At 44.0% G+C, this 15,370-nt stretch overlaps 1 protein-coding gene across 25 annotated transcripts in view; it reads left to right on the top strand.

The window, feature by feature from the left end:
- The window catches only part of KALRN (kalirin RhoGEF kinase), a 654,958-nt gene that overhangs the window by 388,708 nt on the left and 250,880 nt on the right, over window positions 1–15,370 (top strand). For all 25 annotated transcript variants that reach the window (XM_067034412.1, XM_067034411.1, XM_067034409.1 and 22 more), the window contains 5 exons: window positions 2,109–2,223; window positions 5,046–5,161; window positions 5,663–5,785; window positions 13,292–13,474; window positions 14,727–14,845. In XM_067034412.1, the coding sequence (XP_066890513.1) occupies window positions 2,109–2,223; window positions 5,046–5,161; window positions 5,663–5,785; window positions 13,292–13,474; window positions 14,727–14,845 (656 nt within the window). The remainder of the gene's footprint in view (window positions 1–2,108; window positions 2,224–5,045; window positions 5,162–5,662; window positions 5,786–13,291; window positions 13,475–14,726; window positions 14,846–15,370) is intronic.

Here is a 15,370-nt window from a genome sequence, read left to right as displayed (position 1 = left end):
TTGAAAGGTTACACTTCAAACATTCTTTATTTCTCTCAGCACTTTTTTGTATAATTAGGCAATTAGGATGCTTCATTTCTACTGGTGCCATGTACAAATATCCTGATATCCCATTGATGTTAACTGAGAAAAATACCTACTTTCATTTATCTATAAAAATATTTTAATTGAAATATATAAGCCTAGATAGAAAACTATTAAAATACATCTTTTATAAATGGATGATGCAAAATTTAGGGCAAGAGTTAAAGAAATACATTTAGACATATATTTATCAGTCTAACGATTACCAATTACCAATGAATGCAACACTGTTTATTGTGCTGTATGAAGAGAGAGATACCTTATTTTGTTTGTTTTGTTTTTAAAAGAGCCTTAGCTTCCCAGAGAGGAAGCACAGTCCTGCTCTGAACAGCTTTCAGCTGGTGTGGGAAGTTCTCCTAAGCCTCTTTCCTCCTGCCTTTGATCTTCTCTCTGACAGAGCCTTCAGTGTTAAAACTTATCTAAAGGCTCCATTTTCTCTCAAATTCCCTGCTTTCATGTTCTGCTTCCTTTCAGGTTTCTGAAAGCACAAAGGAGAATTTTTATATCCTGACATGTTGCCACTGATTTTCTACCGTTCTGTAATTAACTGCCTTTCTTTTATTAGGGATTTTCTCTACTTGACCACCTCTTTAAGTTTTATTTTTATTCTCTTTTAAAGATGACCTCTCCCTGCCCTTCTCCCATCTATCTGGTATCTGTACCCACATTTGATCAGAACTCTTAGTAATCAGCTCTTACTAATAAGATTAAATAGAAATTCTTCCATACAGAGCTTAAGATGATTTTAAAAGTCTTCCCTATGACAAAACGAAGTTTAAAACAAAGCAATTTATGTAGGGCATGTCAGATATTTTAAATAGAAGTATAAAGGTATGTCTTCATAAAATTAAATGTTTCTTTTCAAGAAGGAAAAAAGAAAATGTTCTGATGTTTTCCATATGTACCTAAAACCATAGTTGAAAAACTCCTTATTGTTGTGGGAATTACAAGCCCAATGGACAGAAGATCAAGCTCTCCGTGTGTATACATTAGTTGATCTATTTTGGATTCCTTAGCTTTGGACCACTGTCCAGCTGTTAAATTCATGGGCCTCAGAGTGGAAGGACCCACTAGAAGTCTTTTACCAGAGCTCCCAGAAGCCATTGTTGGGAATGCAACATTTAAAATAATTTTTTTTACCATATGATTTGTAGAATCAGATGCTAAGTATAAAGACGTTTAAAAGTTAACAGTTTTGTTTAGAGATAATTTAATTCTGAAAACTGTGGATTGAAAATTAATGGACTAGCATGTATTACCTCTACCACCAGGAAAAATACTGCTTTTTAAAGAAATTCAGAAAAGCTCTTGTCTTGAGAGAAACTAGAAGTACTCTGTCAGTAGACCTAGATTCTAGCCCTGACTTGCTTCATGACTCCTGCCATTGCTGGGCCTGGATGGGGTACAATAGCATGGGACAGACCTGTCCTCTCTGCTACCCAACCCTCTTGTGAGTCTTAAGGGGGTGGTACAATGGCTCTTACCCCTTTACATGACTGATATTTCCCAGCAATAGGATCTATATTAGTTTTATTGAGGCGAGGGTGGGTTTGATGGACAAATATGTTTCTAAAATATGGGTAATTTCCATTTAGATTTGGAACATACGGTTAATAGGTTTGATCACTAAATTTGCTTTCTCAAGTCTAAATTAAGCTAATGTTAAAGTGGCTTACACCAGTGGTCATATACGAGGCATTCTGGTGGCAGAGGGAAACCAACCTGAGACTCACTCTCAGGTGGTCATGCTGAATCAACACATAGTAGTCAAAGGGTGGCTGATTTCTGGTTTTGTCCGTGATGGAAAGGGAAGAGGCACAGGGAGCTTTTCTTTACTCAACAAAAGAGTGAGTGAGTCTCCTGCATTGGAACTGGAGTATGCATAAACTGGAAGTTGCCACAGGGCTCTGCTCACTCAGAGCCCCAGAAGCCTCATCACCAGCACCCCTTCTCCAGTGTCTTAGATCATGTGCCCCTACCAGACCGGGACTTACGTGTGGGGCTTCTCACCTTGTCTCTCTCAGGCCTGCACCCTGGCACGGCGGAACGCTGAGGTCTTTCTCAAGTACATCCACAGGAACAATGTCAGCATGCCCAGTGCCGCCAGCCACACCCGAGGACCCGAGCAGCAAGTGAAAGGTCAGTGCAAGCCCTGCCGGCCTCGAGCCACTTCAGCCGCATGGGCCAGAGCCTGGGTACCTGGTCTTCATGTGACCTCAGATTTCCTGGTTCTTCTCCTTGGATTAGAAGAAGTGTGATGTGGGATGGTGTGGGTGGTGGCGATTCAACATGCATCAAGATTTGGAATGGAAAAATGACTATAAAATTTCCCCAGAGCTTTTGCATTTATCTTAAGAGTTTAGAACAACTCTAATAGAATTTTATGAAATGACAGATGGTCTCTATGTATCTACACTGTGCAGTTCATGGCCACTAGTCAACCCCAGAGACCAAGGCTAGGGAGGGAAGTGACGCCGACTTGGAGTGAGGAGTGGGGACAGACTTGGCGAGCTGCCGAGCAGACACAGGGAAGCTCTGACCTCCTCTGGGAAGGGCCTCTCTCCTGCTTAAGGAACTCAGGAGGTGCGAAGGTCAGAGGCCACTGGGAAGAATTAAACTTAGTAATAAAAGATCCCTACAGAGAAGAGGGAAGCAGCATTCCTTTTCCAGATGTGCCACTCTGTTTGCAGCCGAGGGGCCCTGTGGGTGGCTAGCATTGTGTCACCTTCCCCTTCCTGCAGATTTTTCAAAGCCTGTGTTCTGATGTCCAAGTGCAGGTGGCAGCTTGGGTGAGACCAGCTGCCTGCTGAGAGACCACACGCCCTGCCCCCGCCCCAGTGGGCCGAGAGTGGCAACCACCCAGGGTGAGCAGGATGTACCGTACCTTCGTGGGGGCCAGGGCAGGGTTTGCCCAAAGGAAAGTTTACCAGATGGGGCACAAATGAAACCTGAAACTCATTAGGATTTTCTCCTGAGCTGGATTGATTCTCTCAGCCACCACAGAGGGACCTCAGTGAACAAAACTCTGACTCGGAGACAAAAAGAGTAATAAAGGAAACACAGGTTCTCACTGTCTTTGCCCAATTGAAGCTTCCACCTGAGCAGGGACCTACAATCTCTCCTATAGCCATTTCCTTTCCACCTGCTGCCTGGCCCCAAAGCCAGTGCCACTTATTTTAAGTTTTTGTTACAGGAGCAATTATTGCTACATAACAACCCCTGAAACTCAGTGGCCTACAACTATAAGCATTTATCATTCAATGACTGTGTTGGCTTGGGGACCAGCTGCCTTGGCTGGGCTCAGTGATGCGGTTCTGCTTGAGGCTGCAGGTCTGGCTGGCTTGGCCCCTTCACTGCAGGGTGGGTTCTTGTCTGCTCCATGTGGATTAATTCTGGGACTTTGGTTGAAGGGGCAGCAGTTACCCAGGAGAACTTCTTACAGAGGTGATGGCAGAGGTTTATGGGGCAAGCTCAAGTGCACAAGCACACTTCCAGCCCCTACTTGTGTCCTATCTATTAACAGCCCATTTGCCAAAGACAGTCATGTGACTGAGCTTGAGTTCGGGGGTGAGGAAGTACACTTTGTCTCTTTGGGGAGGAACTAAAAAGCTACATAATAAGGGCAGAGATATAGGGAGAGGTGAATAATAGGGACCATAAAAGCCCTCAGCCTAAGAGAGGAGAGACAGATTCTGTCCTTAGAGAGGCAAACTTCCATAGGGCATTAAAAGTACACAAAATCAACAAAAACTTCTAAGTACAAGCACTGCAATTTGGGCTGTGCCTTTTTTGTAGGGCACAATAACTTGTGGTTTACAGCCCCAGTAACTCAGTAGACCAAGGTGGCTAAGGACCCAGGCTCTTAAGTCAAATAGCTCTACCCCTTTATCTGACTGACCCTGGTTGAGTTTCCTATCCTCTCTAAGCCTCAGTTTCTTCATCTGTAAAATGGAGATAATAGTGGTCCATGCATCCTGTGGTACTGTGAAAATACGTACCTGCCACATAGTGAGTACTGAATAAGTGTTAACTTTCCATAGCATCATTATTGTGTATTTTATTAGTATCTAATATAGTTAGCAGGAAGCAGGAGGCAAACAATACAAAATAAATTTTATTGCTTCAAGCTTAGAACATACTGTTAGACACTTCAGAAATCCATCCACATAACCAGCTGCTTCTGGAACAACAGAAGTAGAGAGAGGGAGGGACGTGACATGGACAAACAGTTCCCACGGCCACCGTGGTGCCCCGTGCCTTGTACACATCCTCTCACTCACCTTCATTAGAGATGACGTGAGAACAGCTTTTAGCTTTTCTTAAGATGGGTCCCAACCAGCATGGAAGTTTGGGCCTAGAGACCTGATTCTGTGATGACGTGGTTCCAACATAGATTCCCTAGGCCCATAATTTAGAGGTTTTAAAATTGAGGTTATGCTGTTGAAGTGCTAAGTGCACAGACCCTTGTATGGGACAGAGCTTGTGGCAAGTGACATGACTATCCATGCGGTTACCCCAGTCCTCATGCCGTCCCCCCTGGCCCTCTCCTTGAACCCCTCAAGAGTGGCTGGTGTTCCTGTCAAGTCCGTTCACTCTCTGCAGGCTCCCAGGCGCCAGTTATGTTAACTACTACTTTCAGCACCGATAATTCCCAAGGTCTCTTATCATCAAGGACTAGCTTTGGCATGAAGAGAATCAGAGTCACTTTTTAAGTCACCCTGGGGACATCCTCTTCCCCCCTTCATTGATGGAACCTCATCAACAGGCCCTCCCCCAGTCTCCCTGATCTCTGGGAAATTCTCTCTGGACCAAATTTTTGCTCCCTTGCTTCTGGTGCTGGATCAGTCCGATGGGGAGACTTGAAGGTCTCAGTTATCTGGCACCTGGGAGTAGGGCTGAAGCGGCTGGTCAGATTTGCTCAGGACTTTCCTGTGACCAGCGCCTGTCTCTCTGCCCTGCAGCCATCCTGAGTGAGCTCTTACAGAGGGAGAACCGTGTCCTGCACTTCTGGACCTTGAAGAAGCGGCGGTTAGACCAGTGCCAGCAATACGTGGTGTTTGAGCGAAGCGCCAAGCAGGTATGTTCAGAGCTTTCCCTGGCATTGCCTCAGTTCTGGGGACCATACAGAGGCCTAGATGACCAAGACTTGGGACAGTCCTGAAGAGGGCCATAGGAGCAGGCAGCCTAGAGATGGGAGGTGGGGATGAAAAGAAGAAGGCATCCTTGCGCTGACCAGCTGTTCAGCCTTCACCAGGCACTCTGTTCAGAGTCTGGTACCAGGAGTTGGGAGGAGATGCTGGGGGCAGATTGCTCTAACTCATAGTGACACTGGGCCTGGCCTAGAAGAGTCCCCAGTCTAATGGACAAGACACTCTCTTTGCTGGTGGGTTGTTCCAGGTCTAACAGGGGAGGGCTCTTTCATAAAATCAACTTCCAAGCTACGTACTGATTGAATCGTGCCAGCATTTCCTAGGTCCATCATGCTGTCTCAAACCACAAACCTTCACATCAGAGCATGGCATGTTTTCCTACTAACAGCTGGCTTTTGGGGCACTGAATGGGTCGTTTCCTCCTACAGGCGCTAGACTGGATCCAAGAAACAGGTGAATATTACCTCTCAACACATACCTCCACGGGGGAGACTTCAGAGGAGACTCAGGAGCTGCTGAAGGAATATGGGGAGTTCAGGGTGCCTGCCAAGGTAGGAAGCATCCCAGAGCCCTCCCCTTCCACCCAGCACTCCCCAATCTGGCCAATTTCACATTACGGGAGGGAGAACAGCCTCTGTACACAGAAATGCTTGACCACAGAGGCAAGGGGTGGGGGGGACACACAGGTAGGATCGTCTCCATTGAGACCTGAACATCCAAAGAGATGCAGCTGTTGGTAGAGCCTCTGTACGCAGGAACTCAACTCCTATACGCAGTGCTTCCAAATGGTACTCATCTTCGTGCTCCAGATGCTGGAATCTGCTGTATTCTTTCAGACCAAATAAGGCAAAGGAATGTATTCATATGAAATGCACATCGTGTGGGAATATCAGCCACATATTCTTGAAATTTGAATGGCTTGGGAAGTCCACCTTTTGGGAAGGGCCAGTGGCTGCAGGTGGGTTCACAAAGCAGGTTCTGGAGCTGACTACTTCCCTCTGGTCTCACCCTGCAAATGAGCCAGGCTGAGGTCTCTGGGGAGCAAAACATGCACTGGTGCACGTACCACGCACCCTCACACCCCCATTCACACCGAGGTGGAGAATGAAAATAATATAATAGAAGGAGATCTCATTTTCATCTGTTTTCCCAGCCAGGATTTGATCTGAGGACCCTTGGCTTTGAGTGAAATCTGATGTCTCAGTTCCCTCTTTGTAGCATCCTTGTCCCTCACACTGGGCTCCCTGCCATGGAGGGACCATCCTTGGCATCACATCCACATAGGGCAGATGCTATTCCCAGGATGAGAGGAGCTTTTGTGAGGGTCAGCGGGGGGAGCGTATTAATGCCTACCTTATCCAGAGATCCCTCTGGCACTATAGCAAATTTCTCTCTAATCTGCTGCAACCAAATTAGGCCCTTAGCCTCCTTCCTGAGCTGGTATTTCAGAAGTGGTTATCCACTTTGTGAATCCTACACTCTGAACTCTTGATAGTGGGGAGCCTTCCCCTGCACACTTGTGAGCTTTTGGGCCTTTTCACCCAATGTGAAGAACTGTCATTTCAGATAAGAGATTCATTTCAATACCAGCTAGAGCAGACAGTGCCCAGGAGGTGGCAGATGCACAGAATCCTTTTCAAATCCAAATGAAAATGGTTTTGAATTACCCACTTTGCACCTATCTGCCCCTCTCCAAATGGTGTCAACAACGAACCACTAAGAGGCTGAATAGTATCAGATCCACTGGTGATCCTACTCACGTAGGATGGATCACAGCAGATACCCAGAACTTCCTAGGATCAGAGTCTGTCCATCACCAAAGTGGAAATGTGGAGAGTCATTCAGTCAATTTAATTCATCCTTCCTTTACAATCTTCCTGTCTTTCTCTTTTCTATTCACATTGTTGTCACCCTAATTGGGTTCCATGCTTTTGGCCTTTCCTTCCTTCCAACCCATCCTGCCCTTCATTGGTGTTCATCTTTAAAACACTACTTTGGTCAGATTACCACCCAACTCAAGAGCTTTAATGATTATGCAGTGCCTTTAGGCAACACTCAACAATGTCTACAACTGTGCCACGTTACCACTGCCACTGTATCTTCAGTTAATGTGTTTATGCAGATTTTATGCTCCAGCTGAATGGATATTATTTTCTTACCCTCCGAGAGATACATCATTTATTTTCTTGCCTCTGTATCTTTTCTATACTATTTCTCTACCTAGAATATCCTTCCCTTCCCTCTAGTTTGTACTTTTTAAGAAGACCCCGCCTTCCCACTTCAGTGCCTCCTCCTCTGCATTCCTGCCTACAAGCCGGATACAATCGGCCTATCCCTGCACTGCAGACATTGTCTGTGCAGCCCTTAAGGCACCTGGCCTGGACCATCCTGTCCTCCCGGCAGGATGTGTGCGCAGTGTTATCTCCTGTATGAGCCTGCAAGATCCCAAAGGACAAGAACCATGCTTTATTCACATACCTAACTATAGCTTATGCATTGAAGGGAGGCTACAGATATTTGAGAACATAAGAGAAATAGAAGTTTGGGTAAATTTCAACAATGCTTCCTCCCCAAACCTCTATTTAATATGATTATTTTACTTTGACTCTCTCTCTGTTCTCTCTTCCTCTTAACTATTTCTCTTAATGGGATTTCATCCTCCCATCTATCATTTCCAAGTTTCAGGGCTATTTGTTATGAGAATATCTACAAGATAACAAATCCAGCTGGGGACCTTCTGATGAAAAGCAGTAGCCTCCGGCCCCGCTGCAGTCCCACTTACCAGAAGCAAACCTCTTTTAACCAGCCATCTTTGGTTTTAATCTTTATAACCAGTAAAGTGAATTTGAAATGGAAACCAAATTGACCTTAAACCACACGACAGTAAGTATGGTGGCCCTCATGATTGAACAGAGCAACAGAGTATCCTGAGTATATTGAATTATTGTACTCTGTTCCAAAGAAACAGATCAAGTAGAAGAAACACTGAATATAAAAAGGTACTTTCTATGTAGCAATATACAAATGTGAGAATAAAAATAAGATAAAGAGAATTTGGATGAGGATAAGAGGAAAACAAAATTTTCTTGTTGTGGTATGCTGTGGACAATCCAGTTAGAAGAATGCCAATGATATTTTCCTTTTGGGGGTTTCAAACTTTATAAGGGGTCAAGGTACATGGTGATAGGAAAGCTTAATCATCTTGACATCTAGAAGAACTCTATTTCTTCTAATAGCAAAACTCTTTAGATTCTTCTGTTTTCCATTTTTTACAATTCAGTAGTTTTTCGTACGTTCACAAGGTTGTGCAGCCATCACCACTGTCTAGTTCTGGAATATATCATTCCCTCCCCTAAATAAACCCCACACGCATCAGCAGTCACTCCCCTTTTCTCCTCCCCTCAGCCCCTGGCAACCACTAATCTACTTTCTATCTCTATGAGTTTGCTTGTTCCGGACACTTCATGTAAATGGAATCATGGAATCATATAATATGTGGTCTTCTATGTCTGGCTTCTTTCACTTAGAGTGTTTTCAAGATTCATCCATGTTGTAGCAGTACTTCGTCAGTACTTCATTCCTTTTTGTGACTGGATAACACTCCACTGTATGGATAAACCACATTTTGTTATACATTCATCTGTTGATGGACATTTGGATTGTTTCCAGTTTGGGGCTACTGTGAATAATGTTGCTGTGAACATTTGTGTACAAGTTTTGGTGTGAACATATGTTTTCAGTTCTCTTAGGTATATACCTGAGAGTGGAATGGCTGGGTCAGGTGGTGACTCTATGTTTAACTTTTTGAGGAAATTCCAAACTGTTTCCCAAAGTGCATACACCATTTTCCATTTCCACCTGCGGTGTATATGAGTTCTGACTTCTCTACATCCTCTCCAACACTGGTTATCGTCTGTCTTTTTTGTATAACCACGCTAGCGGGTGTGAAGTGGTATCTCATTGTGGTTTTCATTTACATTTCTCAATGAGTAATGATGTTGAGAAAATGCTTTTCTAAACTGATAATTTTATCTCTGAAAGTGAAAGAAGCTATGAGATAAACTGGACTAGATTCTTCTTAACAAAAGAGAATTAAGTGATAATGAAAGTGACTGGAGCTTTAGCTGAACTAAATTATGTCTTTGAATTCAGATAGCCAGGAAAGGGAACACTGGGCTTGTCAGAGAGGTGCTTTCTACGAGAAAAGTAGAATCTAAACAGTTCAGATAAAAGATGGGCATGTTTCTGTTTCTGAGACTCTTAAGAGGAATGAACATAGCTCACATGTGGTAGACATTTTTGAAAGGTTTAGTTTTTCATATTTAACAACAAAATCTTTTTCCTGTGGAATGAATATGAAGATACATCTCAAGGAACGGTTTTCCCACTCAGGGAGCACAATAATTCCATACCTCCAAAGAATATATCAATAAGTACAAGGCAGGTCAGCACTGAAAGGCCAATTGGATGCTTATAATTAGATTATGAGAATACGTCAAGAAGGCTAAATTTTAAAGACTTGTCAGATTTTCAAGAGATACCAGAAGGGCTTTTTACAAACTGTATTTGGAGTAAGCTGCTCTGATTGGGGGAAGATGATATAATATTAACTGATCAAAAGAAGGAAGGAAGAGAAAAAATTTTAAAAATAGAACTACTGAACCCTTATTTTTAACCTCTGTCTTTTCCAGCAGATAACATAGAATTGAAAGTGAAAGGGCAAAATATACACTAGGGAACACAAGAATCCCAAGATAAGTGAGATGTGTTCTAAATTTCCAGGCCCAAGTGAATTATTTTCCCCAAAAGTCCACAAGATCATGTCCATGCTCCTGAACCTAACATGCAAGCACCTCTACAATCTGACCCCCACTTTATCAGTCTGTATAAGTTACTCGTCTTGGTGGCAAGATTTGAGTTTCAAGCTGGCTTAAGTTTAGAAGGGGAAAAGATTTTGTATGGCTGTATGTGGAAATAAAGAAGACAGAAGCTGTGCGGCTGGACCTCGAAGGAGCCCAGGAAAAGCTGAATGACTCAGCCCAATGGGAAGAACAAGACACGTGGCATAGTCTCACCTCTGGAGATGAAAACTGGGATGTCACCCGAGACCAGGGCAGTTCCAGCAGCCATGTTTCCGGGTCAGCTCATCTCAGGAGATCAGGTGTACATGACTACCACCACTGTGATTCAGCTTCCCTTCTCTCCTCTGCTATTTGCTTTCACTTCTACGCTCCAACCAGCCACCCAGTCCCCTGTCTCTACAGTTCACATCCCCAGAAAAACCAGCTTAATTGACCCAGCATATTGCCCCTGTCTCTTTTTAGTTAGAGCTTCTAGGCCAGGACACCTTGGAAGTCACTGGCTGCGTATCGATGGGCTGCCCTCATGGGACAAGTTTTACCTCTGATCTCATCAGCGGTAGCCAGGCATGGGGCGGGTCACACTGTGCCACGATAGTCACCCACGTATGAGAAATCACTTCAGACTGCTCTCAGTAGGGGCCGTGGGCATGGTTGGGGTCAAATCTTTTCATCTAATTCTTCCCAGTGTAAACCTTCAACTCTTGCTGGTCTAATTTTACTCACCTCCAAGCACAATCATTACGCAGTCATCCATTTACTCAACATTATTACTATTATGGTATACATAGTAGACATTGGAGCTACAAATGAATAAGATCACACTCATCTCTTAGAAGCACATGGTCTAATGAAGGAGACATAAATAACTCAGCGTGATACACGCTGAAGTAGCAGCATGTGTGTACTGCTGCTGTGGGAACACTGGGAAGGGCATCTCCCACTCGGCTTGTGGGGAGGAGGAGAGGTGAGGGAGGGCCACTGGGGTGAGGGCTGAGGAGGAGCCACTCATCACATTGTGGGGGGCAGGTGAGGTTTACTTAACATGGCTGGAATTTCGGGGCCACGGAGAGCAGTGGAGATGGTCACATGGGCAGGTGAGGCCACGTGGGGAAGAGCTTGTCTATGCTGCCAGTTTCACTGTCTGTTTGCTCCCCCTGGTTCGCACACATACCTGGAATGATCTTGCTCACAAGCCACTATCCCTGTTGACTCTGAATCAGTTTTGATGTTTTAGGATATCATTCCCTCTGATAGAAAATTATAGGGCTGCTCTGGTAGGACGGCTGCTACCTATTGGCTATAAACCCCCATCTCGTGCTCAAGTCTCCTTACCAAGAGCAGAGAATAAATATGTGTTTCCAAGATTTTATATGAAGATGGATTTCTTGATTATAGCTACAAAAATTAATCACTGTTTTAAGTAAATGACAAACCTAAGAAAAATTGTTTCCCGGGTTAGAGGGGAATCCCTAAATGCAAGAAATAAAAGTCCTTGGAATACCAGGTATCTTGTGTTAACCGAGTCCCAGCGCCATTATTCTTTGCCTTTTCGTTGCTAAGGAGGTGTTTCTCTTGTCCTCATACCCACCTTCTTTCCTTCACACCAAAGCTCTTCTGGCCCCTTATCTCCCAGCCCTGGGGACCAGCCCACTGTGCTGAGGTAGGAGAGGCTCAAAGGTGTTGAGTGAGTTGCTGGAGAGCGGGAGCCCTGGCTGTGGGGGACCAAGTTCTCTCTGCTTGCCTCTCTGGCCAGAAGCTTCCCTGTGGCAGCTCTTGAGAGGGTCAGCCTCTTGTGGGAGGGGCTGTGGGTGAGCCTGGAGAAGCAAGGGTGAGGGTGGTGGCATAAAGAAAGAAAGGCTCTTCTGTCTGTTCCGCTCTTGCTCCAGTGATTTTCTGTCTCATTTTCCCTCAATTACCCAGATCGTAGCATGATCCAAACCTTGTACCTACTTTCCCCCAGTCCAAAAGATAAAAGATTACTTCTCAGAATATTATGTAAATATTCTTCCCTTTCTCTTAAAATCTATCAGGTTTTCCTGATAGATGTTATAGTTTCAAAACCCAAACTGAGGATAAAAGATAAGCAAGCGTTTGCTTGTTTGCATAGCCCTTCCATTTCCATATCTTACCCAGCACAGGTCCCACCTCCCCCATGACACCTTTTCTGCCCCTGCCAGCCCACCTTCATTTTTTTCCTGTTTTAAAATTCCTGCTGTATTAACTATACATATTTCTTATATTGACATTCAATTACATAATGCCCTGAGTTATTGAACTACTCTGTGTGAAAATCTTGTCCCTCTAGGGATATAGACAGTCTGGCAGAAATCTCTTTTTCTTCTTTTGTTTACGCCCCACCCCCCCCAGGTCTTTCCCCACAGCCCTCTGCACAGTGGTGTGGACAGAGTAGTTGTTGAACACACTCTTGTTAGAAATGAAATTGACCCACGTCAGGGCTCCACCTCACTTAGCGCTGTGATGGACACTAGCTTCGTTCACTCTCCTCTCTCTCTCAAGGAAACTAAAAAAAATCTGCTAGTTAGATTTCTGTAGATCCTGGCTGTGCCAACTCATCTGATGTTTAGAAAGCCTTCTTCAGGCTAGTAGAGTAAAGGGAGAGAACTAGAAACTATGGACCAGAGGCAAACGGCTCTATCACTTACAGGTTGTATGAACTTGGACAAGCCCTAAGCCTCTCTAAGCCTCAGCCTTTTCAATCTGTGTTTCAAAGAGACCCATACCACCTCCCTCCACCCGCCTCCTAGGGATGCTTTAAGACTCAAACGAGTCTCAGATGTAACATGAACATACTCTGTAAACTGATAAAGTGCTATATTAATGAAAGAGATTCTTACATCAATAATCATACTGGCTAACATTTATTGCTTACTGAGTTTTTACTGTGAACACTGTGTTCCAGACACATCCTACATTGTCAACTCATGTAATGCTCACAACAACCCTACAATATAGATACTATTATGATCCCTATTTTGCAGATGAAGGAACTGAGGCACAGAGGGTTTCAGTAGTTTGCTCAAGCCCTCCCAGCCAGTAAGTGACAGCACTGGGATAGAAACGGAGGCAGTCTGGCTCTGGGGTATCTATGGCTTCTGTGAAGAAGGAAAGAGGGCTGGAGTGAAGGGCCATGATAGTAAAGGTAAGCTAGTAACTTATGACCATCTTTTGGGGCAGCAAACAAAGGAGAAGGTGAAACTCCTGATTCAGCTGGCCGATAGCTTTGTGGAAAAAGGCCACATTCATGCCACAGAGATCAGGAAATGGGTGACCACGGTGGACAAGCATTACAGAGACTTCTCCTTGAGGATGGGAAAGTACCGGTACTCTCTGGAGAAAGCCCTTGGAGTCAACACAGAGGTAGGTGTGGGGTTGCCCAGCTGGGACATCCTCCTTTCTTACCTCCCTCAGTACTGCTGTTCATTGCCATGGAGGGAAGCTGGGTTTGCAGAGGAATCTTCCTGAGCTGTTGACCCCTAGAGCACTTGCCTTGTGTTGTCTTTCTCCTGGAGGGACTGGATCTTGCTGAGCCATTGGCTTCCGGCTCCCCATGACTGGTGCTATATACAGTGCAAAATTGGCTGGCCAGGTTTAGGGCCTGTGGCTACAGAACAGAGTTTTTCTATGTGTAGAGTTAACTGTTGACTTTGAGGATTAAACCCTTTATCTTGGCTTCATCAGTGCTGTCTTCCACCCAATTATGTTAATCAGCAAATGATTAGAGTCCTCAGAATGTATAATAGTGCTCTTTCAAGAATAAGGTATGCAACTTGTATAAAGTCTATTTGACATTTCAACTGAAAAGAAGTACTATTTGCCAGGAAGCAAAGGAAGACTGACTTTTAATCTCTTCTTTATAATAGGGGTCATTAACCTATGAATTAAGAGCTAAATACAGCCTGGCAATTTAATCCTAGGATTTCTAATTCTTAAATCTTTAAATAGGCTCATACTCTGAAGCAGAGCAGACTAGAGAATAAAGTGGTCAAACAACAAAGATTGGGGTCTCCCCCAGGCTTTAATCTGTGAGATTTTTTTCCTAGAGGTTTTTATTCTATATAAATACCAAACAGTGGTTGAAATAAGCATGGATAGGCAATTAGAAAATTCAGTAATTGTTCTATCATTTAGTTTTCTATTTCCAAGGGAAGTTTCTTGTTTAAATAAAAATATTTACTTTTATTATTTTCCCTTGACAAATGAAAGTTTTATATCTTTTTACATTTCTGTTTCACATCTGTTTTAATGGTTAATCATCAATCTTGGACGTGTGTGTGTGTGTGTGTGTGTGTGTGTGTGTGTAGATCATCTAATCAGGCCCAACGTCCTTGAGGAAATATGACACTAATTATCAAATGTGTACATTCTTTTTCTTTGTTGTGGATATTATCCCTGAGCATTTGACCTGAACATTTTATACTTTTCTTATTTGAAAAAAAAATTATCCCATGAAGAAGAGTGCTTGTGGGTAGAATTTGGTGGGATTCCCCATCTTCTCATCCTTCTCCGTAATATCTTTCTCTGTTCTTCCCTTCCCCCACCTCCACCAACTCTGATGAGTTGCTTTCCCAAAGCATCTCCAAGGTGACCTCTGCGATCTCTCTGTGTGTAGGATAACAAGGACCTGGAGCTGGATATCATCCCAGCAAGCCTTTCAGATCGTGAGGTCAAGCTCCGGGATGCCAACCATGAGGTCAATGAAGAGAAGCGGAAATCAGCCCGGAAGAAAGAGTATGTGGGGGGTTGGGCGTGAGACGGTTCCACCGACTGGCGGGCTCCTCTTGTCTATGCTTGGTTTTCACTGCCACCCGTCCCTTTAGACAGCTTGCTGTGTCCCCATGACCACCTACAGAGGTTGGAATGGACAGACATGATGCTTCCACCCACATTTCACACTAACCAAGAACTTTAGGGCATTGGACAGAAGAAACAATGAACCATGTCAACCTTACAAACCGTGTCTTGATCACTCTGCTTTCTTTATATCAGTGTTACAAAGTTACACGTAGCCAGAGATATGTAAGGGCTTTATGAAGAGTGTTTTGACATTCCTTTTGGGTAATGCTGGAAAAAAAATGGTGTGTTCTAAGATTAGGAAGACCTCTGTAGTTGATTTTATCAAAATAAAGTAGGACCATACATCCCTTGGAACTGAAGAAACTCAGGCTGGTCTGTGAAGTCAGAGCTTATGTTTCATCTGGGCTGCTGTAAGAAAGTATGATGAATCAGGTGCTTTAAACAACAGAAATGTATTGT

The sequence above is a fragment of the Kogia breviceps genome, chromosome 5 (genome assembly GCF_026419965.1).
Source record: "Kogia breviceps isolate mKogBre1 chromosome 5, mKogBre1 haplotype 1, whole genome shotgun sequence".
Classification (NCBI taxonomy): domain Eukaryota; kingdom Metazoa; phylum Chordata; class Mammalia; order Artiodactyla; family Physeteridae; genus Kogia; species Kogia breviceps.
This window is presented reverse-complemented; position numbering and strand designations above follow the sequence as displayed.